We start from the raw sequence: 22,350 nt of genomic DNA, 5'->3' as shown, positions 1-22,350 counted from the left end.
GTGGAAATTTTTATGTCACAAATGGTTAAGAGTAACAAGACAATCCAAAGAAGTCCCACCCAGAACCAGAATAACCCTTGGACCTGTACTAATAATGCTTTTTACAACCATATAAGTGTTGATATTCTCCACTGACAGTAAACAGCTGGATGCACATGGTCACACATCCTGTCTGAGCCTTCTTCCTGTTTTAAAAGAGCTTTTCCTCTACACTGTTGCAAGTGCTTACCTTATCATGTTAAGTGCCTTGAGAAGACTTGTGCTAATGCTTTGGCAGTATATAAAGAAAATTCAACTGAATCAAATCTCTGATTCTATTATCTAAAGCAAAAAAAAATAAATACCCACTTGATGATGGAAGCTAAAATTTTCAATATGAAATTAGAATGTGGTCTAAAAACAGTCCTAATGTCATGTAATCTAATGTAACACAGTAAATTTAGTGAAAATACTCACACATTATTTGCTCTATAACCCAAAACACTGGGTGCAGCCTAGTTTTCTGCCGTTTAAATCTCCAGAAGGGATTTCTGATGTGAAGTGGTCTACTTTTAAAATAAGAGAAGGTAAGGCTGGGTGACCAGGACAAACTATATTAGTCTTGGGAAAATGGGAAAGAGTTCACATTGTCTACCTGACTATTTTTGTGCTATATGTTTGTATTTTTCTTTTCTTCTTGTTCTTATCTCCTTGTTTGTCACACAGGTTACAATCATTGTTTTAGGTGAGGTGGCTGAAGTTATCAACCTCACAGGACAGGTTATGTCAGCATTAACCTAACAGCTTTTGTGACCAAGTGGATTAATGTGGCCACAGCCCTACCAACACAAAGCAGGCTGTGTTCAGGCGCGGGTGTGACCCAAAGCAAACAACTATAGTTTCCTTGGCTGTAAAAATCATGGGTTCTGAGTGTGAGCAAACACAGCATAAATGACAAAATAAGCAAACCTCTGTGATGCTTGGTGTGAGAATCGTTTCACCGCGGACACAGCGCTGCTTTTTACGTGTTACAGACAGGCGAGAGTTTTAGTCTGAACTCACATTTTGCACAGCACTTACCACTCTTCCTCTTGTATCTGGTTATGATGCAGTAGGACACGATGTAGAGGACGGCAAACAGGAGGAAGCAAATCTGAAACAACATCACAAGAATTTTAATGCAGGATTTATTATGACAAGGGATGAATCAGCACATTGGAGACACCATATGCACCACCCAGCAAATTTTAAACCCCAAAATATCCCACATTAAGACTATGACACACTTACGCATTAAAAGGATTGTCAAAGTATTTCTTACACCATATGCTGTATATACAATGCTAATACCATTGTGTGCAGCTCAAAATCAGTAATACGTGGTCTTAGGTACAGAGTAGTTATTGTGTTTTTATATGATGAAGTTGAAAGATCAAAACCTTCTTCTCAGAGCTTTACTGCGATGCCACTGTTAAATGTACAAGCTGTGCTCCCCACTCTGAGGAACACATTGGGAATTCATTTATATCTAAGGCATTATCAGGCTTGACCATCTCTCCCAATACTGTAAAATAATAGGATCAACAGAAGTAAATACAGGAAGAAATTGATGTGTTCTGAACTAGTAGATAACAAAGGAGACTTCAATCCTAACATTTGTATTTATCTGAATAATATTTTAGGCAAAATTCGACTCTGGGTGTCTATGGTGTCTGTCGCAAAGCATAGCTGGCTATAAGAAGGCATTTAGCTCAAACTTGTAGCCTAAACGTCACTCTGGAGTTTCTTTGGAACCGGACTGAGACCACCTCGGGAGACCAGTTGTTTTGGTCCACACCCAAAAGCGATTACCGTGTTCACAAATGAACTGCACCAAAGGGAAAAACAAACCAGAGTCTGATATGAATGGACTAAATGGTGTGGATGTTAAAAGATCAAGACTGCAGTTTAACAGCAATGGCAGATTTCTTACAATGACCAACATATTCTGAGCTCACACAAGGTAACTTTTAGTTGTAATGGTGTAACCTCTAATTATTTGCATAAAAGCAATTCAATAACTTCTCATGCTCTAATATTGAGCAATTTACTTTTTTTTTGTACCAGTAAATGATTACTGCAACTCAATTGTAACAGTGGCAACTAAGATGTTTAATATGACTCATTTATTCGATTAAAGTAGGAAAGTGAGAATTGCATTGTTGCTCTTATTTGTCTGATGACACTAATTAGGTCAAAGCTACATGCAAAGTGGTCCACAAATTAGATAACCACAGCCTCAAAACAAGCCACAGAAAGATCACTTTCCACATTCCCTTCTTCTCCTGTGACAGTGACCAGGACGCAACTAATCTTAGAAGCTCCCACTTCAGCACTTTGCACCTTGTCAACACCACATAGCTCACTGCGGCCGAGCTGGGGTTATGAGAGGATTCAACCAGATGCCAGGCGGACATACACATTACAGACAGGCAAACTGGCATAATAAGAAATGCCAAATGTCATAATGTGACAGCAGCAACAAAAACAATTTTTCCTATCATATGCAGTCCCCTATCAAATGAAAGACTGCTCATATGTTTCTAGCTATAAATTCTCTAGTGATGCTGGCGCAAGCCGAATGATGTCCACAAAGTGGCAAACCCTGAACAACACATCATCAGGTGCACAGAGCTGATAAAGCAGCACAGACACAAAGACACAGCAGTCTCTGAGGAGATAACAGCAACTTTCAGGCACAGCAGTGAACGCCAGCGCTACTACCCTTCTTATCAATCCATTTTCCCTCAAAAAAATTTAAATTTGCATTCTATGTAAAGGAAAAATCAGCGAGTGTTGACAAGGGGACGTCATTTAACCAGGTTGCAAACCATTTCCAAAAGCTTATTTTATACATTCACTCACTGGGGCAAAATCCATAACCTCAATTATTTTGGCCAATTCAACAGAATTTAGGGGCCATAAAACAAGGGAAAATGTCTTTTCATGTGAGGTGAAAGAAACCTCCCACAGCCTTGCCGGTAGTGAATTTTGACCTTTATGGAGGGGCAAAAGTAAAGGAAAAAGATGAGCTGAGAGGGCAAAATAAGCTTTTTTAAAAAAAGAGAATTTGGCACAACAATCGTTTCAGCATTATAATCCTATGTTAACAAACTGGTGGAAATTGGCTTGAGCTGAAGAACAGCAATACCCTTTTCCCCCCTGAAAGGGGCTTAACAGATAAATAATCAACTTGTTTTCATGTACTGTGGCAATAAAACTCATTCAGGAGTAGTTTGATTTCAGAGACAAAAACCTGAAATATCCATCTATTTTGCAGATTAAGTTATTAAAAACAATATTATTAACAGAGGTACATTCTAGGCAGTACTGTATACCATTAGCTTGAGTTTTGTTTTTGATGTGTGCATTACCTTAAGAAGCGTTATCTCCAGACTTCTCTAACACATTTCCAAACTTTAATTATTGCCAGATTATCAGAAAGATGCTTATTAGACAAGGGAAGGATCTTTCCTAATGCAGTGATGACCACCACAAGGCAAAAATGTTAGCAATAAACCAGAATAAACTGGTGAAATTAATAGTTTGTCCCTCCTTTTGGTTAAAGTGTCACTAGTCTGGGTATTTAATAATGGAAGAATATGATTTTGGTTTAGCATCACAGATGAATATACTGAAAAAGACCAGCCTTTTCAGAAACTTAAGTAGTAAAAAGTACTTTCTCATAATGTAACAATCTCATAAAATAATAATAATTATTATTATTATTATTATTATTATTATTATTATTATAACTACTACTAAACAATGGCTGATTGTGACGTCAATTATAATAAAACTTTTTATTTTGTAAAATGGTTAATAGTCTACAAAAAAATGTGAAAGCCTGATAATGACCTACGAGCTTTGTGGTGAGATGACAAAGAAATATGATTACTGTCCAAAACATGTGTGAACTGTGGGCAAAATTATTCAGCTCTAACCTGATTTTTCTCAGTAACCTAATTTTCTGCATTCTTGCTAAACATAGGCACAGACTTTTTGCGTTATTATTTACAACTGGTTTCATTATGGAAGAAAACTGATTCCCAGTTAGGGCCTGATGAGAGCATGAGGTCCTGTCACTGAGACATGTTTACTGACTTTAAGCCTAACCTACAGTAACCCCAAGTGCAAAACAAGTACACACAATAACTGGAAAATATCAGTCGCCTGGCACCTGTATTAAAAAAAAAAATCCATCCATAAGCTGACTCACCACAGACATCAAGATGAAATGATACACTGATGTTAATCCATCACACAGAACGATTTGCGGTTAGAAATGTTGATATAAGATACTGACATCCAGGCGTACAGGCTCAGGACAAAATGTGCAAGCTAAAGCTCAGATGTTGGCCTTGCTTAGTGCTGAGATATCTGATAGTCTCTATATTACACAAGATTCTGACAGGAATAATTAAGGAGACTTACTCTAAACCTCTGAAAACTGAAACCTTTTTTATTCTTTTAGTTTTCCTTTATTTGTTTTTTTTCTCCCACCTAGAGCTATGGAGACATCAAGACACCACAATTCAATGAGAAAAGACAGGAAACTGTATAGCCAAAGGCTAATTTTGGAAAAACACTGATAGACAGTATATTAAAGTTGTTTTAAAAAAGAGAAAGGAATGGAGTTTCTAGCAAAGCATTTCACAAATAGGTAAGTCTAGAGCCACTCTGTTGGACAAACTTTGTGTTGATACATCTAAATGAAATTAAACAGCTTCTACCGTATGCTGTGTAAAAAAGAACAGGTGACACACTGCTGATAAGATAACTGCCACATGAATAAATTAGGTGGTTGTGTTACTTAGCAATGCTATATTTTTTGTATTGTGAGCTTAAAAGTTACTATGGACAGTCTCTAACACACAGAAAGAGAGACTTAACGAGAGAGACATGACATTCAAGGAAATCCAAATTTGAAATCTATGGAAGAAATCTGCAACAGCAAATACAGTGGTAGAACGTTTATAAAAACCTTATTTTGGATGAAAAGTCAGTAGACAGTCTTGACTGGTAACTATTCAAGCAGCCTTTATGTCTCAGGGACCACTAAATTCTAATTTAATTTAGATGGCTGGTGACTGCATTAGATTGTTTCTTGAAAGACAGAATGTACTGCTGCAGTGGGGAAACATCTCTCCGATAAGAACCTAACATACATGCATATTGCATTGTCACAAATCCCCTTTATATTATTTGCCAAATTCAACAGACTGTAACATGTCAACAAAATGGTCTTCTACATAAAATACATAGATATAACTATCAAAACATTAACAATGTTAATTCTACTAACGCAGGAAGGCTTTAAATGATCATATAATGGGATTTAATCACCCCTAATTACACAGTGAATGACATATGAGACAAACTGGTTACATTTCCAGGGTGTACCCCGCCCCTTGTACTGGATAATCGGAAGAAAATGGATGGACGGTCTACACTGGGATGTGACATTACACCGATATTGACTGATGATAGTTTTTTAGAAATACTGGTGGACGCCAGTGGTACCCCTCAGCCTCCTAGTAGATACATGTATGGTGTCAATTAGAAAATCCTACGCCACCTTCTTCTCAAGTTATCGCTTTCACAAGATTTCCAAAAAACAACTTAACCTCTGACCTTGAGGTTGAGGTCACTGACATTCAAACTTGTCTGAGATTTTTAGCTACACCTGTAGTATTAATTTCAAATTCCTATGCTGCCTTGAGTTATCGCAGTCACACACTTGCTTGTCAACAACATCTACCCACTCGGGTGATGATAATACCCCATCAGCCTTTTACAGCTGGGAGGTAAAAAGGAAATAATGGTACTGTGTTTAAAAATAAAAACATATATAACAGGGGTTTTATGCTCAAAATGGAGCTTTAACGAGTGACTATGAATGTAATCATGATTAGTCCTCATGCCTCACTTAACAAAGGCAGGTGCATTTTTCCTGTTATTTCTAGCTTTTTAAAAAACTACAATAAACCACTGTATAATATGACTTATGTTAATAAACACATCATGAGTGAAGATGGATTTTTCCACAAAGATATCACTGTAATTATCAATATCATCTGGTGAGCAGGATAAACCTGCAGTCAAAATCTGATACGTTACTCTGTACTAAATTTTAATTTATTTAATTTAAACTAGTTTGTACAGATTACGTTTCATATGGTGGCTTCTGTAACACAAAGATTACCCAACTTTAAAGATAAAGTATAGCTTATCTTTGCAGCCAAACTCTACGATAAAATGTAAAAACCAAGTATTACGACAATATCATGCGATAAAAATCTGACATGGTGACTGCGAAAACGTGTACGATTTTTAAACGGAGCATCAAGCAGCGAGAACATAAACACTTCATCCTGATTTGAAACATATGGGACACACAAAGCTTGAATTAGACAGGAGCCTGACATTTTGTCAATGCCACAGTTACAGTCACCTCTACTTAACCGTGGGGATGTTTACATGCCAAATAACATCATATAGTGCGTTAGCCAAGTTCTCCTTCTGTGATTAACTTGGTGGCAGCTAGCGTTAACGGAAGCTCGTGTTAATTAGCGGGTTCACGCGCTTTTTTATATTTAAACCCAACTTGGTGTGTGACATAACCGGGTATCAAATGTCATTGTTTCTTTTTACATTTTTTTAAATGGGCCTTAAAATACAATATCAAGCTTAAACGAATACTGCCGAGTCAAACTGACAGGCGAAGCTAACGCTAGCAACCGTTAGCGAGCTAGCCGCTCCGCTACTTACGATGTACTCCCGAACTTGGCTGTGGAAATTCTGCTCTCTAATAGTCACATCGTCTTCTTCCATTCTTCATATTGCAAGAACAATTAAAGCTACTGAGTCCCTACATTCTCGTCTGTACAACTGACAGCAACCAAGGCAGCAACTCCTTCTGCTTCGTCTTTACTGTTCTGCATAGACTGCTCTGACTGGTTAAAGACAGTTTACATCGGAGCGATGTAAACCACCCCCGAAAAACCGCCCCAAAATAAAATACGTCAGCAGCTGCCCTGGAAGGGAAAAGGTCACGTGTTTCTGGGTCATCCTCATGGAGGCACATGTGCATTGTAAGGTATTTATATGATCAGAATAGTTCAGTTTCTTTTATTTTGTGTGCTTGTAGCAGTTTACAGGCTAAGCTATCTCTAAGCTAGCTACCGTTGAATTCGTAGAAATGAAAGGGAACTGGAAGCAGAAAGGTAAGACGAAGAATAAGAAGAAAGGCAATGCCGTGTTACAGAAGTACAGGGAGGCAGTGGATGTCTTCCTTAAAAGCCAAGGTGGGTCGGAGGAAGCGGAGAGTGACCAAAGGTTGAGATTTGTGAAAAAGAAGAGCCGAAAGGAACTACGCAAGGAAAAGCGGAAAATGAAAAAAGCCAAAATGAAAAGTCACTACGAGGGCAAAAACACCGTCTCTCTGCCCCCAAGTGATGAAGGAAACCCGAAAATAAGAGCTGACAAGCAACAACAACCACAGACGCAGAAAGAGAAAATGGAGAAAACAAAGAAGGAAGGGTCGAAGTCGCATCCAAGCGAGCCTAAAGACAAGTCAGACAAGTCTGAGACACCACCTCCTTCCAAGAAAGGCAAGCGAGTCAATAAGCTTCAGGAAACAAGAAAAATGGCACTTATGGAGGCAAATGAACAAGAGGACAGAGAAATAAAGAAGCTGGAGCGATGTCTTGGATTAAATAAAAGGAAAAACAAAAAAAGTCTCCCTCAGTCTTTTGTGGCTGATGGACTTGATTACATACTTGGGGTGCTTGACTCTGGATCATCAGCTGTGGGGTTGTATGAAGATGAAGATGATGATGTTGACATGGAAACAGCCAAAGAGAACTTTAAAAAGCTAGATGACTCTCAGGGGTCAGGCGAGGACCCGGAATCTGAAGGAGAGATGGCGAGTGAAGGCAGCGATGATGACATTGATGATGACGGTGAGGATGAAGATGATGACATGTCCAATGAAGAGGAATCGGATGAAGATGAGGAAATGGAGGATGACCAGGAGGGGCTTAATGATAGTGGCGGGCCTGATTCAGAAGATGAAAAAGAAGGGGAAACAGAGGAAGAAACAGATGCTCCCAATACAAAAACAGAAATTGTGAGTGCAGATACATGTAATATCTGATTGTTTCTATCACTTCATTAGATAATATTGCTTACTGAGCTATTAATCTAATCATAAACTAATTCTTACAATGTCAAGGTCACCTCCACAAGTGGCAAGTACGTGCCACCTCATTTGCGTAACATGGGAGATGATAAACGCAAAGCTGAGCTAGAAAAACTGAAGAGGAACGTGAAAGGTCTGATGAACAGGTAACACAATGAAATCGATCCCCCAATGGGAATTTTATTTATATAGCACATTTCATTATATGAATCAATTGATTTTGGGTCTTTTTTTTTTAAATACATGGCTCTAATTGTCTGGTAGAACAGGTCATCTACTAATCAGATGGTTGGTGATTCAATCACTGGCTGCTTCAGTCTGCATTGCTGGGCAAGATGTAAACCTCTAGTTGCTCTCAGATGAATTCATCAGAGGGTCAATGTTAGATAGAAATAATTTAAAGTGGTGAATGAGGCGTATATTAAAGTGCTCAGGTAGAGTAGAAAAGTGCTATATAAGAACCAAATCTATGAAAGCATGCAGCTTGTTCCAAAGAACAGGACCACAGTACCTATAAGCAACTTCACCACACCTTCTAACTCTGGGAACGCTTAAAAGATCTGCAGCTGATGACATGAGAGGTCTGACTGGGTTGCAAACACTGAGCAAATCTGGGGGGTCGAACCTATTGATATGATAAAACTGCAATCACTGTCCAAAATAATGAGACCTAGATCATAAATATGAACGAATTTTCTGTCTCTGACTTCTTGGACCAACAACATATAACAGCTAAAGCAGTTAAATAATAACTGATGTGCGACGCTATAGCTCCACTGGTTGAGCAGGTGACCCGTATATCGAAAGGCTGCAGGGACTTGGTTCAATTTGGACCTGGTCCATTTCCTGAGGGTCATTCCCCCCTGCTCTCCCTACTTTCCTGTGTATTCTTGACTGTTATGTCCAATAAAGGCTGAAAACACCCCTCCCCCTTTTAAAAACAAAATGTAAAACTTGGCTACAGCTAACTGAGAATATTGATAGCAGCCTACAAAGCTCATCTTAGGCATGTACATGACAGGTACTTGTATACAGTAGCACTAACCCTGTACTACAACCAACGTTCAGTCCTTTACACACATTCACACAGCACTTTATTTGCTTTTAAGTGTTTTTTCACTATCACCCACAAACTCCAGTGTAGTATATGAGCCATAGGTGGTTTGTCTTAGTTTAGTAATACTTACTCATGGTTTTAAATTTATAAATGGGTAATTTTGATGGATTTTAATCCAGGTTTTATACAGAGAATTTTCTGCAACCAACTATTTGAAGCAAACAAACATTTTATAAAATATTAATTAATCACTTCAGGAATTATTCAGTGGAAGGCTCTTGCTTATTACCTGGTTAGTTAAATGCAGGTACTGAAAGAAGTAGGTAGTTTAAATTCAAACACATAGGAAAAATTAATGTAAGTTATTTAAATTCTGCACAGTTCATTGTTGTTTTGTCATCCTCAGGTTGAGCGAGCCCAACATGTCATCCATCTGCGGTCAGCTAGAGGAGCTGTATATGAGCTCCAGCAGGAAGGACATGAACGACACCCTGACAGAGTTGCTGCTAGCAGCCTGCGTCACCCCGACCCTGATGCCAGACAGATTACTGATGGAGCACATCCTGCTTGTCAGCATCCTCCATCATGCTGTGGGCTTGGAGGTAAGAGCGCCTCCTTTGAGCCCTCAATTTGAGGTTTATGGTGTGCCTAGAAATTTTCAAATAGACACAGAGGTATTTAAAATAGGTTGTAGGCTGGTTTTACTTCCTGTAAACTTGTGGAGATGCTCAGATCTGGTACATGGATAAAGGTGTTAACACAGTTGCTGGTGTGTGAGAAATAAAAACCACTGACCTGATTCACATCAGCTCTTAGATTATTTACAGGGGGCTGTTTTTCTAACTGGCTAGCTTCTTTTGCACATCTCAGTTGAAAAGTAATACCCTTTAAATAAATTGGAAGGGGATCTGTAACACTGACTGTTATCTGTCAGTTTGATTGGTTTATATCATTCTCTAAATGACATAAAACATAAATATTAAACTCAGGCCTACCAGGCAAATTCAGGGTCTGGCTATTCCAGCAAGGCATGCTGCAAAGACTCTTGTTTATCATCAATAGTGGAGGAATTCAGCGTGGCAATGTGCAGGGTTGTAATGCTCCTTAGAGACTCGACTGATTACAAGGTGACTGACACAGGAGTCACTACAATAGCTGGATGCAAATGCAGGCACATCAGTGGCACAAGCAGAAAGTATGCTGAAATTGAGAGAAGTTACTGTCAACCCCTGCTTGGGGCGTCAAGGATTCGGATCCACTCACTTCCAGTAATGGGTAAAATCTGATCCAAGACAGAGGAGAGACATGGTCCAAGCTGAGGTCCGGGAGTTGTCCAGGAGGAAGGTAGAGTATCCAGGGCAAAAGCACTGGGTTCACAAGTAACCTGGATGAAGTGAGATTACTTGGCCTGAACTTTGGAGACTGGAGCCTTGCTCCGCTCAGTTTATTACGCCCTTCCATCACCAACAAGCTACAGAGGGAAAAGCCAATAAGTACCAGGACTTAATCCAAGGCTGCAGAGACAGAGGGTGGCAGGCCTGGCTATTCCCAGTCCAAGTAGGATGCACGGGGTTTCCTGCACAGTCTGAGAGGAACACATAAGGAAGATATAGATAAGATAAGAGGAAGAAACAAAAAGGCAGCCATCCATAAGTTAGAGGAGGCCGCCGAGAGAGCTTCTTGTTGGCTCTAGAATAAGAGGGAGGAGGGTAACTGGGGGACCAGGAGAAGATGGGCACTGACTGGCCATCACTGCTGATCCAACGACCTGAGGCTGTTGTATTTCAGGGTTGAAACGCCCAATAATAGTTGAACACCACCTGACAACATCTTCTCCTGGTCGAATTCGCTGTAGCACTATATATAGTTTTATAAGCATTAGGCTGATATTTTAAGCCATGTGCTATTGGCTTAAATATTTGGGTTTGTTTACAAACCTTGTCATATATTAAATTTTTTGCGCTTTTTTATTATTTGCCATATGTTTCCACACTTAAATGGTTCAGATCATCAAACAAATGTTAATATTGGACAAAGATAACCTGAGTAAAATACAAAATGCAGTTTTTAAATGATGATTTTATTTGTTAAGGGAAATAATGCTATCTAAACTAAATGTGGTGAAAAAGTATTTGCAGCCTCTTATTAAATCATTAATCTGCTGAGATTAAACACACTGGCCATAATCAGTTCATGCCTTGACACTCAAGCACACTTGGGTTCTGCAGCAGGACAATAATCCAAAACAGACCAGCAAAAGCCTAATGAAGGTTTTGGAGTGGCCTAGTCAGATTCTGGACTTAAATCTGATCGAGATGTTTTGGCACGAGCTTAAACAGGCCTTTCACGCTCGAAAGCTGTGCCAAAGGGGTCGCAAGCAGTTATTTGGTTTAGGACAGATTCAAGATTTAACAAGGAAGGGGTGATTATTTTTTTCAAATAGGGTCGCGTAGGTTTGGACAAAAAGAATAAATACAAAATAAACTGTAACATCACATGGGTTGTTTTTGTCATATTAAATTTTCTTTCACATAAAAAAATCTGTGTAAAGAAATAAGAATTCAGGAAAGCAGAAAAAAGGCAGATACTTTTTCGTAGCGCTGTATATTGCTCTCATGTTGATCACATATCTTATATATCTTCTCCTTTTGCAGGTAGGAGCCCATTTTCTGGAGACAGTTGTGCGAAAGTTTGACGAGCACTACAAGAACCCGAGTGGAGGCAAAGAGTGCGACAACCTGATTGCCATCGTTGCTCACCTGTATAACTTCCAGGTGGTACATTCTGTCCTCATCTTCGACATCCTAAAACTGCTGGTGGGAACATTTACAGAAAAAGACATCGAGCTGGTCCTGTTTGTGCTGAGGAATGTCGGCTTCGCCCTGAGGAAGGACGATCCTCTGACTCTGAAGGAGCTCATCTCTGAAGCCCAACGCAAGGCCAGCGATATGGGGTCGAAGTTTCAGGATCAAACCAGGGTAGGGAGATGAGATCAGATTTTGTTTTTTTTTTTTAAACCAAGATTACATTTTATTTCCTAACTGATCACAGTGCTGTGTCATGATTTCTCAACCATGTATCAAGTTTAGAAGCATTTCTGACTTGTGAAAACCCGTCCTCAGGTGCGTTTCATGCTGGAAACAATGATGGCATTGAAAAACAATGACATGAGGAAGATCCCTGGCTATGATCCCGAGCCTGTGGAGAGACTAAGGAAGCTGCAGAGGACTCTGGTGGGTGAAAGCCATATTTTATTTGATTTTATTACCTGCATTATTAAAAATAAGTTGTGAATTAAGTGAACTTAATCCTATTAAACATGATAATCATTCTTTTAGCCTCCACTCGTACCACCAGGTGGCCCCAGAGTACCACTTTTATAGACTTAAACTTCTACTTTAAAAGTTCACACCTTCAGGAATGCTGTCACAATATTACCAACTAATATAACTGGTGTTAACCAGCTGAGTCTTCTCATGGCTAACACCTTGTTATGCTCAGATCCACAGAAGTGCAGGGGGCAGTGACATGAAGCTGAGGGTCTCTCTTGATAGTCTCCTGGCAGCTGAGCAGGTGGGCCGCTGGTGGATTGTCGGCTCATCATGGAGCGGCGCTCCCATGATCAGCAAGCAAGACGACACAACCACAAAACAAAGCCCTGCTCAAGGACAGGTAGAGTACCGGAGCTGCAAAAGACATTGAATTATTATAGCAGAACTCATGTTTAAATTAGGCAGCCTGGAGCACATCTGGATTAGTGTGAGACATCTGCTTCAGATGTGTGTATATCCATGAAAATTCAACGTGGCCGTCTGCTGTGTTCAAAAATGGTAGAAAAACATGTGGGAGGCACTGATTGATTTTCAAAGAATGACTGTTTGTCTTAATGCCTTTGAAGAATTATTGTATTGGTTAGCAAAAACTGATCAATATGAGGGGTGGATATTGATTTTTTTTTTTTTTCATGACAAAAAAATGAAAGACAACAAGTTGGACAGAAGCATCATTAAATTAGAAATTAAACGTATTCCTATAAGGATCATCATTTTGAAGCAGATCTGACATCTAGAGGGCCGCAGATCCTTTCAAAGGTGACATTTTCCATATTCCGTGTGTGGCCTTGGCGTGTTCTTCACTGATGAAGCAATGGATCGCTTCACCTAGAGTAAACACACATCCAAGGATATAACCAGTTTTACAGGTAGCTTCACATCCAGTAGTTTGGGTATTATTTGTGAGATCTATATTAATAACTGGGGTGTGCGTTCAGTTAAGACAATGAACAGAATAAGACAATATTTACCTAGAATAATTACTTGGTAACTGTTAATTTTGTCCTTGCAGAAACAAAGGAGACAGTTTATCATGAATTTTAACCGCTCCACCACTTCATTCTGGCTCCTTCGATCATGAGAACAGTTAATAAAGAAGCAATAAAGCCTCCCTGTGCAAACCCACGCTTTTGCCTGGACACCCTGATGGTCGGAGTGAATGACCTCCTCATGAGCACAGCTGAGGAGATTCTGGCAATGATGACGCTACCACAATAAACCCTTTAAATTACTCGCGTCCAAGAAGAAAACTAATAGATTTTTTTAAGTTCCAATAGTCCCTGGATTTAAAATTTTCCTTCTGCAGCAAATATGTAATGTGTACATTTTGACACTGTAACTCTGACCACCTGATGGTTGCCACCATATTTTTTTTTTTCATTTTCCTCGCCATGTGCTTAAAAAAAAACGTTAGTGCACTTCTAGGCAGATCAAATTAAGATAACATTTTTTTCCTCCTTTCACTTAAGCATATTTGGACCCTGTAAATGTGAGTAAGTTGCTAGTACTTAAAAAATAAGTACCCAAACTCGTTGCCTTAGTTGACTTGAGATAGCCAAGTTAGGGGAACTTGTTCTCTGTGATCGCACAGTGCTTAGAATAAGTTGATTTTTCTGAGTGAGCAATACTAAATGAATTAGTTTAACTGAGATATATGTCAATATATATATCAGTTACAATACTAAATGAATTAGTTCAACTTACACATATGACATATGTCAGCTGACATATATGTTAGTTGGCATGTGTCATATATGTCAGTTGATCTATATTGACATATATGTCAGGTGAACTAATTCGTTTAGTATTGCTCACTCAGAAAAATCAACTTATTCTAAGCACCGTGCACTCAAAATAAGCAAGTTGCGCTAACTTGGCTATTTCAATTTGGCTGGACTTAGTTATACTAAGGCAACCAGTTTTCTTTTTTCTTTTTTTTCTTCAACCCACAATCATCTATAACCTGTTAGCCATCAGAATGGTTTATTTTACTTTTCAGAAGTGATCTTCCAAACTGAAGGACCTGCTTATTATGCAGAGCATCAGCCTTCTCTCTCAGCACTGGTCCAGCTTAAAAAGAGTTCTTATTAATGCTTTTCTGCAGCAGTATCTCTGTTGGCTCCAAGGAGGCAGCAAGTTTCTTTCCACTCTGCGTCTATGCTGTTCGTCAACATTCCTATGAGTCCGACATTTAGCCGGTTTATCTTTTTATAGAATATTTTCAGGAACTCTACTATGATCACACCCCTCCATTTTAATCCTTTTATATATTTTCCGCATTTGCATCAAAGTCTTAACCTGCAGCTATGTTAGGACAATGATTAACAAATAAATAAGGTACGAGGAAAGCATGGCTTCATCAGTAATGACAGCATTTATCGTTCTATAACTGTTGTCATTGTTTTATTTGTTTTAGTTTAGTGCCAAAGTGTTAGAGCTGGCCAGGAAACAGAGGATGAACACCGATGTCAGAAGGAACATCTTCTGCGTGCTTATGACCAGTGAAGATTACCTGGATGCATTTGAGAAGCTGTTGAGGTTTGTTTCGTCTCACATCTCTGTTTCTTTCTTCAGTTTTTGGAGTAGTTTAGCCCATTTGAAAGTTTTATTTATTTTTAATTTGCTATGTTTAAAGGATGGGTCTGAAGGACAAGCAGGAGAGAGAGATTGTTCATGTTCTGATGGACTGCTGTCTCCAAGAGAAAAACTTCAACGCCTTTTACGTCATACTGGGAGAGAAATTTTGCTCACATGACCGTCGCTTCCAGGTAGCCTTATTAGAAAAACCATGTAAGACGTGCGTGCTGCTTGTTCAATCAGTGGTTATGGTAGATTATACTGTAAATCCTTCTTATAATATTTTAGTTTTAGGTCTCGTAAGTTTGCATAATCAGTTTAAAAGGGTTCATTATGGGATTTAATTACCTGGCACGTGCATATGACCACCCGGTCTCTCAAACTGTGTGTGATCTGTGTGTGGCCTGCAGTTCACCTCTGCAGTGTGGGAGCCTCTGACACCTCTGGCTTCTGATTTGACTCAAACTGTGATTACAAACAATGGCGTTGAGACCACACTTCCTACTTTGCTGTCATGTAGGCCAGCAGCTCATATCAGAAACTTGTGACCATTGTCCTCATCAAAGAGCTCCAGAACGGAGCTGGTGGGAATGTTTGCTTTTCACATGTAAACTGGGTCTCGATGAGAAGGTTATCTCTTTAGAGGAGTCGGTTATTTAAGGTGCTTAATTTGGGAATCACTGATGACAATATTGTGTTATGTAAAAGTCTTTAGCCATCCCTCATTTCTATCTGTTTTGCATCAACTTGTCAGACTTGTCTTTTATTTTAAAGTGATCTTGAGCAATAGTTCTCCGGGCTTTCTGGGGGTTCTTTTGTCATTGGCTGCTTTTTCACTCATTTTCAGTCAAGTCCTTGTAAGTGTTTTTAAGCCACCTAAAACTTGCATATGAATCATTCAAGCATAAAAAAAGCAGAAACACATAATTTGTTCCCATTACTTTGTCATTAGTAGAATTTACAGAAATTCCAAAGGTAACAGTTTGACAGGATTATAATAGTTTTCTTTTCGCACCGATGGGGTGAATCACAAAACGCTATTGGCCAAAAACTTGGCATATTTGGCATCGTGTGCAGTGTGTCCTAAAAATTTAAGTAAACTGGACACGTGAATGACAAAAGAAGAAATGGCATTAAGAAAAAACTATATACTGCAGATGAACAGTGTCTAAAAGGCATCTTCTTAAGAAAAAAAATGGTTTGGAGCTGGTTTTCAGCCAGTGGTGCTAGGGGTCATGTTAGATGTTCTTTTACACAATACGATATGATATGTGTGTGTTTCTGGATTTAATTATTCCTTCAAACCCTCTCTCCTTTCTCATAGATGACTTTCCAGTTCAGCCTCTGGGACAAGTTCAGGGAGCTGCCCAACCTTTCCAGCAGCACCTTTAACAATCTGGTCCAGCTGGTCACCTGCTTCCTTCAGAGGAAATGCCTCTCACTCTCCATTCTCAAAGTAATCAATATTATGCATATATTACATGTATTTAGTTGATTTTACAGATTAAATCTTTAAACCTATTCTTTGCATTAACCTCTGCTGTTTGTGCCTTTAGGTAATAGAGTTTGGGGAACTAGATAAGCCCACAGTGCGCTTCTTGCGTCAGGTGTTGACCAAACTGCTGAAAGAAACTGAGCCCGAGGAGCTGGCCAGCATATTTGGAAGGTGAGCTGCACAACATCAGGAGAGTGATGTCACACATAGCAGGGGATAGTTTAGGGGTTTTTTTCCATTTGATTTAGAAAGGTTGTCTCTGTAGAGTGCATGGAACTCTTTCTTCCTGTAAAGTCACCGGAGCTATGGTTTTCACATCGGTGCAGTCGGACATCACACAGAGTTTGTAGCCAGGAACTTCTGGTGCACCTCTGTCAAGAACAACAAAATTAAGAGCTGCAGCCATGACTAAAGCCCTGTGAGGCTGCACTGAGGCATAGCTGTGTTAGAGCTATACCACATGGCTGTACAATCCACCTTCTATAAACTATTAGCTCACACCTTGAAAAGTCAATTGTGACTCTTTTTGTTTCCCTTCCGCCAGGATTTCAGGAATTCCCAAGCTAGGAATGCTGAGGGAGGGCTTGAAGCTTTTCATTGACCACTTCCTCCTGAAGAGCGCCCAGTCCCAGGGAGCACCAGAGCAAGCAGCATTGCTGTCAGAGCGTGCCCAACTCGCCACCAAAGCCATGGAGGCAAAAGAGACAAAGCTAAAACTGTAAAAGAGAAACGCACACAGCAAAAACTCAAAATATGGACTGTGATGAAAAAACAAAACGAACTGGAACAACAGAAGACCTTCGAATACAAAAACACAACCCTACTGTGTTACTTATAAAGGAAGAAGATGTGGTTAAATCTACCAGTTTGCCTTGGTGTGTCTTTGTACAATAAAGAAAGATTTTTACATTTGAAAGTTATTGATTCCCTCAGGCACACACCAGCAACACACCAGGTAATACACTGTAATAAATAATTACATAATGTTCATGCTCTTGTATATTTGTTATGAAAGAAAATATCCTGTACCTTCATGTCAAAAAATTAACTTTCAACTCCTTTATGTGGAAAAAGAACTGTTTTGTGTTGGCGTAAGTCTGTCTACGTTTTCTTCAGAGACTGCCCTCAGGGAGGCAGTGTGCATCAAGAGTTAATTTTGCACAGTTTGGTCACCTGGGTCTATTCTTCTGGGCTTTACTGAGTCTATTTACACCTTCCACATGATAAAGCAACTTTTAATCAGGTCTTTTTCAGCCTTAAACGTGGCTGATTGCTGCATATTTGTGTATGTCTATCCTTTTGTTGATATTTGCTCTAGGAGCAGAGAGAACCAAGAGGTGTTTACACGCCTTAATGAAATGACCTGGAGCCATGAATCTGTCCTATACTGTTCGCTAGCTGACACCAGTGCCTCTCCGCATTGTAAGCATAGCAGCGACAATCTGCTAGATTTGATACTTGCTCCTATTAATTAGCTCCGCTGGTGTGGCCTGAATCAATCCAAGACTTCGGAGCAGTACCCTGAGGTCAGGAACCGGACACTAAGGTCACACGGGGGAAATGTTGCGAGCTGTCTCAGGTAATTTTAGAGAGCACAATTACTTCATCAATTGAGTCAGTTGAGAATTTTGGTGGAAAAGCTTCAGAATTTGGCTGCTGAGGTGGAGATAATGGGATCAATAGGCTCACTGTGCACTCCATACACTGGCTATTGTCTGCAACCATGAGCCGGAGAGTTTCCTTCAGCCTCACCTGGTGTGTGGGTCTGACCCTCAGCTGAACTTTGATTTAGTCTGCTAAAGCAAACAGCAGAAGATAACCAACAGATCCTTCAGTAATCCCGATACAAATGGCACATAATCAGTGAGACCCTGCTATAGATTAACGCTGATGACTGCGGAGGAAATGATAACGCGTCAAATCACCGCTAGCCCTGTTTTCTGGAAAGAGACCCATGCGTAAAAGCGCGCACACGAGGGTTATTAAACTGCCTCAGAGGCCAAGTCGGATTAATTGAGATATACATAATATAATAAAATACGTGGTTCGTCTGAAAGAGGGTGAGGCTGGATATCAACACATTAGCAGCCGGTGAGATTTGATGATGTCCACTCATTTTCACCAAAAACCAGGCGCTAGATTATTTGGCTTGCACACATATATATGTATATATATGTGATCTATTCTTACAATTTATAGCTGTTACCTCATGGAATTTAAATGTTACACGGATTAGAATATTCTTATTATTAAATTATTATTGCTCAAAATATTTGCACCAATACTGCCCATTTTCCACAAACGCGCATCCTGTGAGGTCAATTGTCAATTATTTATATTTTGTTAAGCTGAGTTTATGAGTTTGAATGATTTCAGTACTGAAAATAGTGCCTGAGCAGCCAAGTTTGTCGCTTAACACGCCTTTAAAACGCTTTATTAATACGAGCCCATTGCTAGTGTGGTGTGAAATGTTTCCTCCGTCTGACTGACTCCTTGCTGTTTGCTCACACTGCACGTTTGCACAGATCCGACAGCGCTATTAACAGTAATTCCCATGACCCGACCTGTCAGAGCAAGGAGGAAAACACAAGCCTCTGTCCGGAAACACACTGCGAGCAAAATCGTAAATCAGAAGGAGTGCGTTTGCAAGAAAGAAAATAGTTTTATATAGAAAAAAAACCCAAAACACTTTATTTCACATCGTTTGCGAAGGCGCTAAACAATAATTTAGCATGCAGATGTATTATAAGATGTATTATATGTAAGTTTTATAAATACAGATAGAAAAATAAACATAACATTTTTCCAGTGTGATATGGCACTGAGGAAGTAAAACATCACAAAGAACAAAAATAAAAGAGCCACTATTTAGTGTAAGGGATATAGGATAGGATATAATTGAAAGATTATTGCTGATAAACTAACCATCACAGCAGGTGGATATTGCAAAATCCTGAGCCAGTTTACAGCGTTTGCATATAACCATGCAATAGGCTATGTCACAGTTTTACCTATAGCCGGGTGCTGCACGATATAAACCGCAAATCTTCTGCTTTATTGCTTGTTTATGACACGAGGGTCTATTCTTGACCTACATTTTATTATTTTCATAACAAAAACAAAAATCTCCACAATTCCAAGTAGGTGATTAGAGGTTGGATTACATGCATCTAACTGCATTTTACAGCGAAAGCCCCCCCAGAGTCACTAGAAATGGAAAACGCTGCCTTCGCCCTTTTGCTTCAAGCTTCAAGGCTGCGGACTTATGTCACTGTTGTGATTCCTCTCGTCGTCCGAAGAGCAGTCTGACGAGTTGTACAGGAAATTTTCGCCTTCGTCGTCGTCACTGTCCCTGAAATCTCTTATTCTGCCATTTTTTGAGTCCGTCTTGCTGTGATAATCCGACTGTTCGAGTCCGTCTGATTTCTCTTGGCCGCCCTTGGAGCCTTTCTGCTTCTCGGCCTCCTGGGCGGCCTGCTCTTTTGCCTTCTTGCTTCTCTTCCACTTCATGCGTCTGTTCTGGAACCAGATTTTAACCTGGAAAAGGGCAAAATAAATGATTTAAACTGGTGTGAAGGAGACGTGGGCAACAAATCGTCAACTTCTCCGTATCCTTTCATTTACTACCACACCCAGTGTGCAATATTAGCCTATGCATGAACTCTCCAAAAATACTAAAAATAGCACGCGGATGAAGGTGCTATCGGCGCGTAAAAGTCACCCCTGACATTGACCTTTTGGGTATTGCAGTCATCCTTCCGCCTGAAATGTAATGCAGTGTTTCAAAAAATCTGTAGAATCTAGTAAAATCAGCTTTAATCGATGTATATATATACATTTTTTTCAAGTTAAAAGATTTTTTAAAGCCGAATTTCCATTTTGAGAGTTTAGAAACACGAGTTGAAAAATTAAGTTATCATAACTTAAAGTTATCATTCATATATATGCTAGAAAATATTTTTTTCATATCAAATACTAAACACAAACTCTTTCAATCATTCTGCAAAATTCTAGTTTATATGTATATATATATATATATATATATATATATATATATATATATATATATATATATATATATATATATATATATATATAATCTGTGTGTGCTGTCGTGCAGACATATTTTACCTGAGTTTCTGTCAGCATGAGGGAGGTGGCCACTTCAAAACGCTTTGGTCTTGACAGGTACTTATTCAATTTGAACTGATGCTCCAGTTCCAGCAGCTGCTGACTCGTGAATGCAGTTCTTGGTCTTCGGCACTTTCCAAGTAAGTTGGACTGCGCCTGAGCTGCATGAATATATATATTTAAAAAAAGAAGTCAGCTTTCACACATTCAGCAATTTCTGTCATGCATTTTATGTAAAGCAAGCCATCATATTCAAATATTCACAATCATCACATTAAAACTGTTTGTGTTGTAGAGGATACTTTGAAAAAAAAAAGGAAACGGCAGCATAGGCTATTTATTATGCGTCCTTGTTCTCTCAAACAGCAAGCTTGTCTCCCCGTCAATACATCCACAGACAAGCTATTTGCCACCCAGTTTTGAGCAAATCTGTTAAAACGAGCAGAAACAAAAAGGCAGTATCTGGTGAGCAAATAGCATGTCGACTGTGGGTTTCACACTCCTCTGCCACTTTCCCACTGTCCATTATCTGTCCATTTTAGTTCCTCTATGAAAAAGCATCAGTGTGTCACGCACAGTTCCCTTCAGACGATAATATCTGATAGAAATTGGTTGCACCAGAAATTCCCAAATCTAACCTTTTTTCCAAGTTAAATCACAGTTTATGGGCATCTAGGCCAGCATTATTTTTACTCTTCAAGATACCTTGTTTAACAAGACATAAAGCAGACTACACCACAACCAAGGGCTGAATAATATTTTGGGGATTTACTCAAAGTGAGGGATTTGAAATTGCCAAAATATTGTGTCATGAAACTGTTACTCACAATTAAAGTCAGACATTTTGGGGAGCATCATCCCGGCCGTGGAGACCCGGAGCCAGTGGTCCAGCTGGAAGGTGCTGGCTGTCAGTTTAATGGGATCGCTGGTGTGGTGGTGATGGGAGCCGTGTGGATAGGAGTAGGACAGGGCAGGGTGTTGGCCTGTAAGCGCAGCAGCCGAGTAAGTGTACATGGGATGACCGTAGAGAGCCTGTGCTGGAATCCCTGCCGTGCTCTGCGGATGTAATCCAACCATGCTGTGCGGGCTGTTGAGGAAACCCGGTTTGGGAATCAACCCGCAGGTGGAAATCCTCGGCGGAGACGGCGTGTCGGCGCGTAAAGAATCGGCACTGGTGGTCAGCTCCGCGGCTGCCACACTTCCAGACGATGGGATGGAGGAGGAGGAGGAAGACAGGGAAGTGACAAGCGCCAGCGGCGAGGTCTGCGCTTTGGGTGTATCGACAGCTAAAAGCGCGTCAATGCGAAAGTTTTTGGATTTCTCCATTGGTGACCTGGTGCGCGTCCTTCTCGCCTCTGCTGCTCAGACTGAAGGAGAAGCCACAGCCGTTTCCCCACCTCTCAAAAGTTATGATGGGATCCGGAGTGTGTGAGAGGAACTCCGTGTCACACTTAATCCCTGTCAGAAGGAGGCGATTGGTGCAGCCCTCTGGCAGGGGGCTGTCCGAAGCGTCACTGCGCACCCAACAAAGCCTCCC

At 39.9% G+C, this 22,350-nt stretch overlaps 3 protein-coding genes across 4 annotated transcripts in view; 1 reads left to right on the top strand and 2 right to left on the bottom strand.

The window, feature by feature from the left end:
* lmbr1 (limb development membrane protein 1) overlaps positions 1–6,997 on the bottom strand; it is a 40,706-nt gene extending 33,709 nt beyond the window's left edge. Inside the window, exons 1-2 of one of the 2 annotated variants that reach the window (XM_063483504.2) lie at positions 6,790–6,997; positions 1,060–1,132 (exon numbers count right to left, since the gene is read on the bottom strand). In XM_063483504.2, coding sequence (XP_063339574.1) covers positions 1,060–1,132; positions 6,790–6,852 — 136 coding nt within the window. In that variant the 5' untranslated portion in view covers positions 6,853–6,997. The remainder of the gene's footprint in view (positions 1–1,059; positions 1,133–6,789) is intronic. The other variant, XM_063483503.1, reaches the window with a different exon arrangement.
* A 79-nt stretch (positions 6,998–7,076) lies between these two features.
* On the top strand, positions 7,077–17,589 carry nom1 (nucleolar protein with MIF4G domain 1). Its single transcript, XM_063483502.1, has 11 exons — positions 7,077–8,149; positions 8,255–8,367; positions 9,685–9,880; positions 11,933–12,256; positions 12,401–12,511; positions 12,780–12,950; positions 15,027–15,148; positions 15,246–15,378; positions 16,512–16,643; positions 16,744–16,853; positions 17,227–17,589. The coding sequence occupies exons 1-11, from the start codon at positions 7,220–7,222 to the stop codon at positions 17,402–17,404; spliced, it is 2,520 nt and encodes an 839-aa protein (XP_063339572.1). The 5' UTR covers positions 7,077–7,219; the 3' UTR covers positions 17,405–17,589.
* Positions 17,590–19,911: 2,322 nt separating this feature from the next.
* mnx1 (motor neuron and pancreas homeobox 1) lies at positions 19,912–22,139 on the bottom strand. Its single transcript, XM_063484386.1, has 3 exons — positions 21,641–22,139; positions 20,814–20,974; positions 19,912–20,219 (listed from the first exon to the last, which is right to left on the bottom strand). Exons 1-3 carry the CDS (start codon positions 22,137–22,139, stop codon positions 19,932–19,934), a joined length of 948 nt encoding a protein of 315 aa, XP_063340456.1. The 3' UTR covers positions 19,912–19,931.
* Positions 22,140–22,350: the final 211 nt, after the last annotated feature.

This window comes from Pelmatolapia mariae, linkage group LG9, assembly GCF_036321145.2.
Source record: "Pelmatolapia mariae isolate MD_Pm_ZW linkage group LG9, Pm_UMD_F_2, whole genome shotgun sequence".
In the NCBI taxonomy this organism is placed as follows: Eukaryota; Metazoa; Chordata; class Actinopteri; order Cichliformes; family Cichlidae; genus Pelmatolapia; species Pelmatolapia mariae.
Note: the sequence above shows the minus strand (reverse complement) of the source record. Positions and strands in the feature narration are given on the sequence as shown.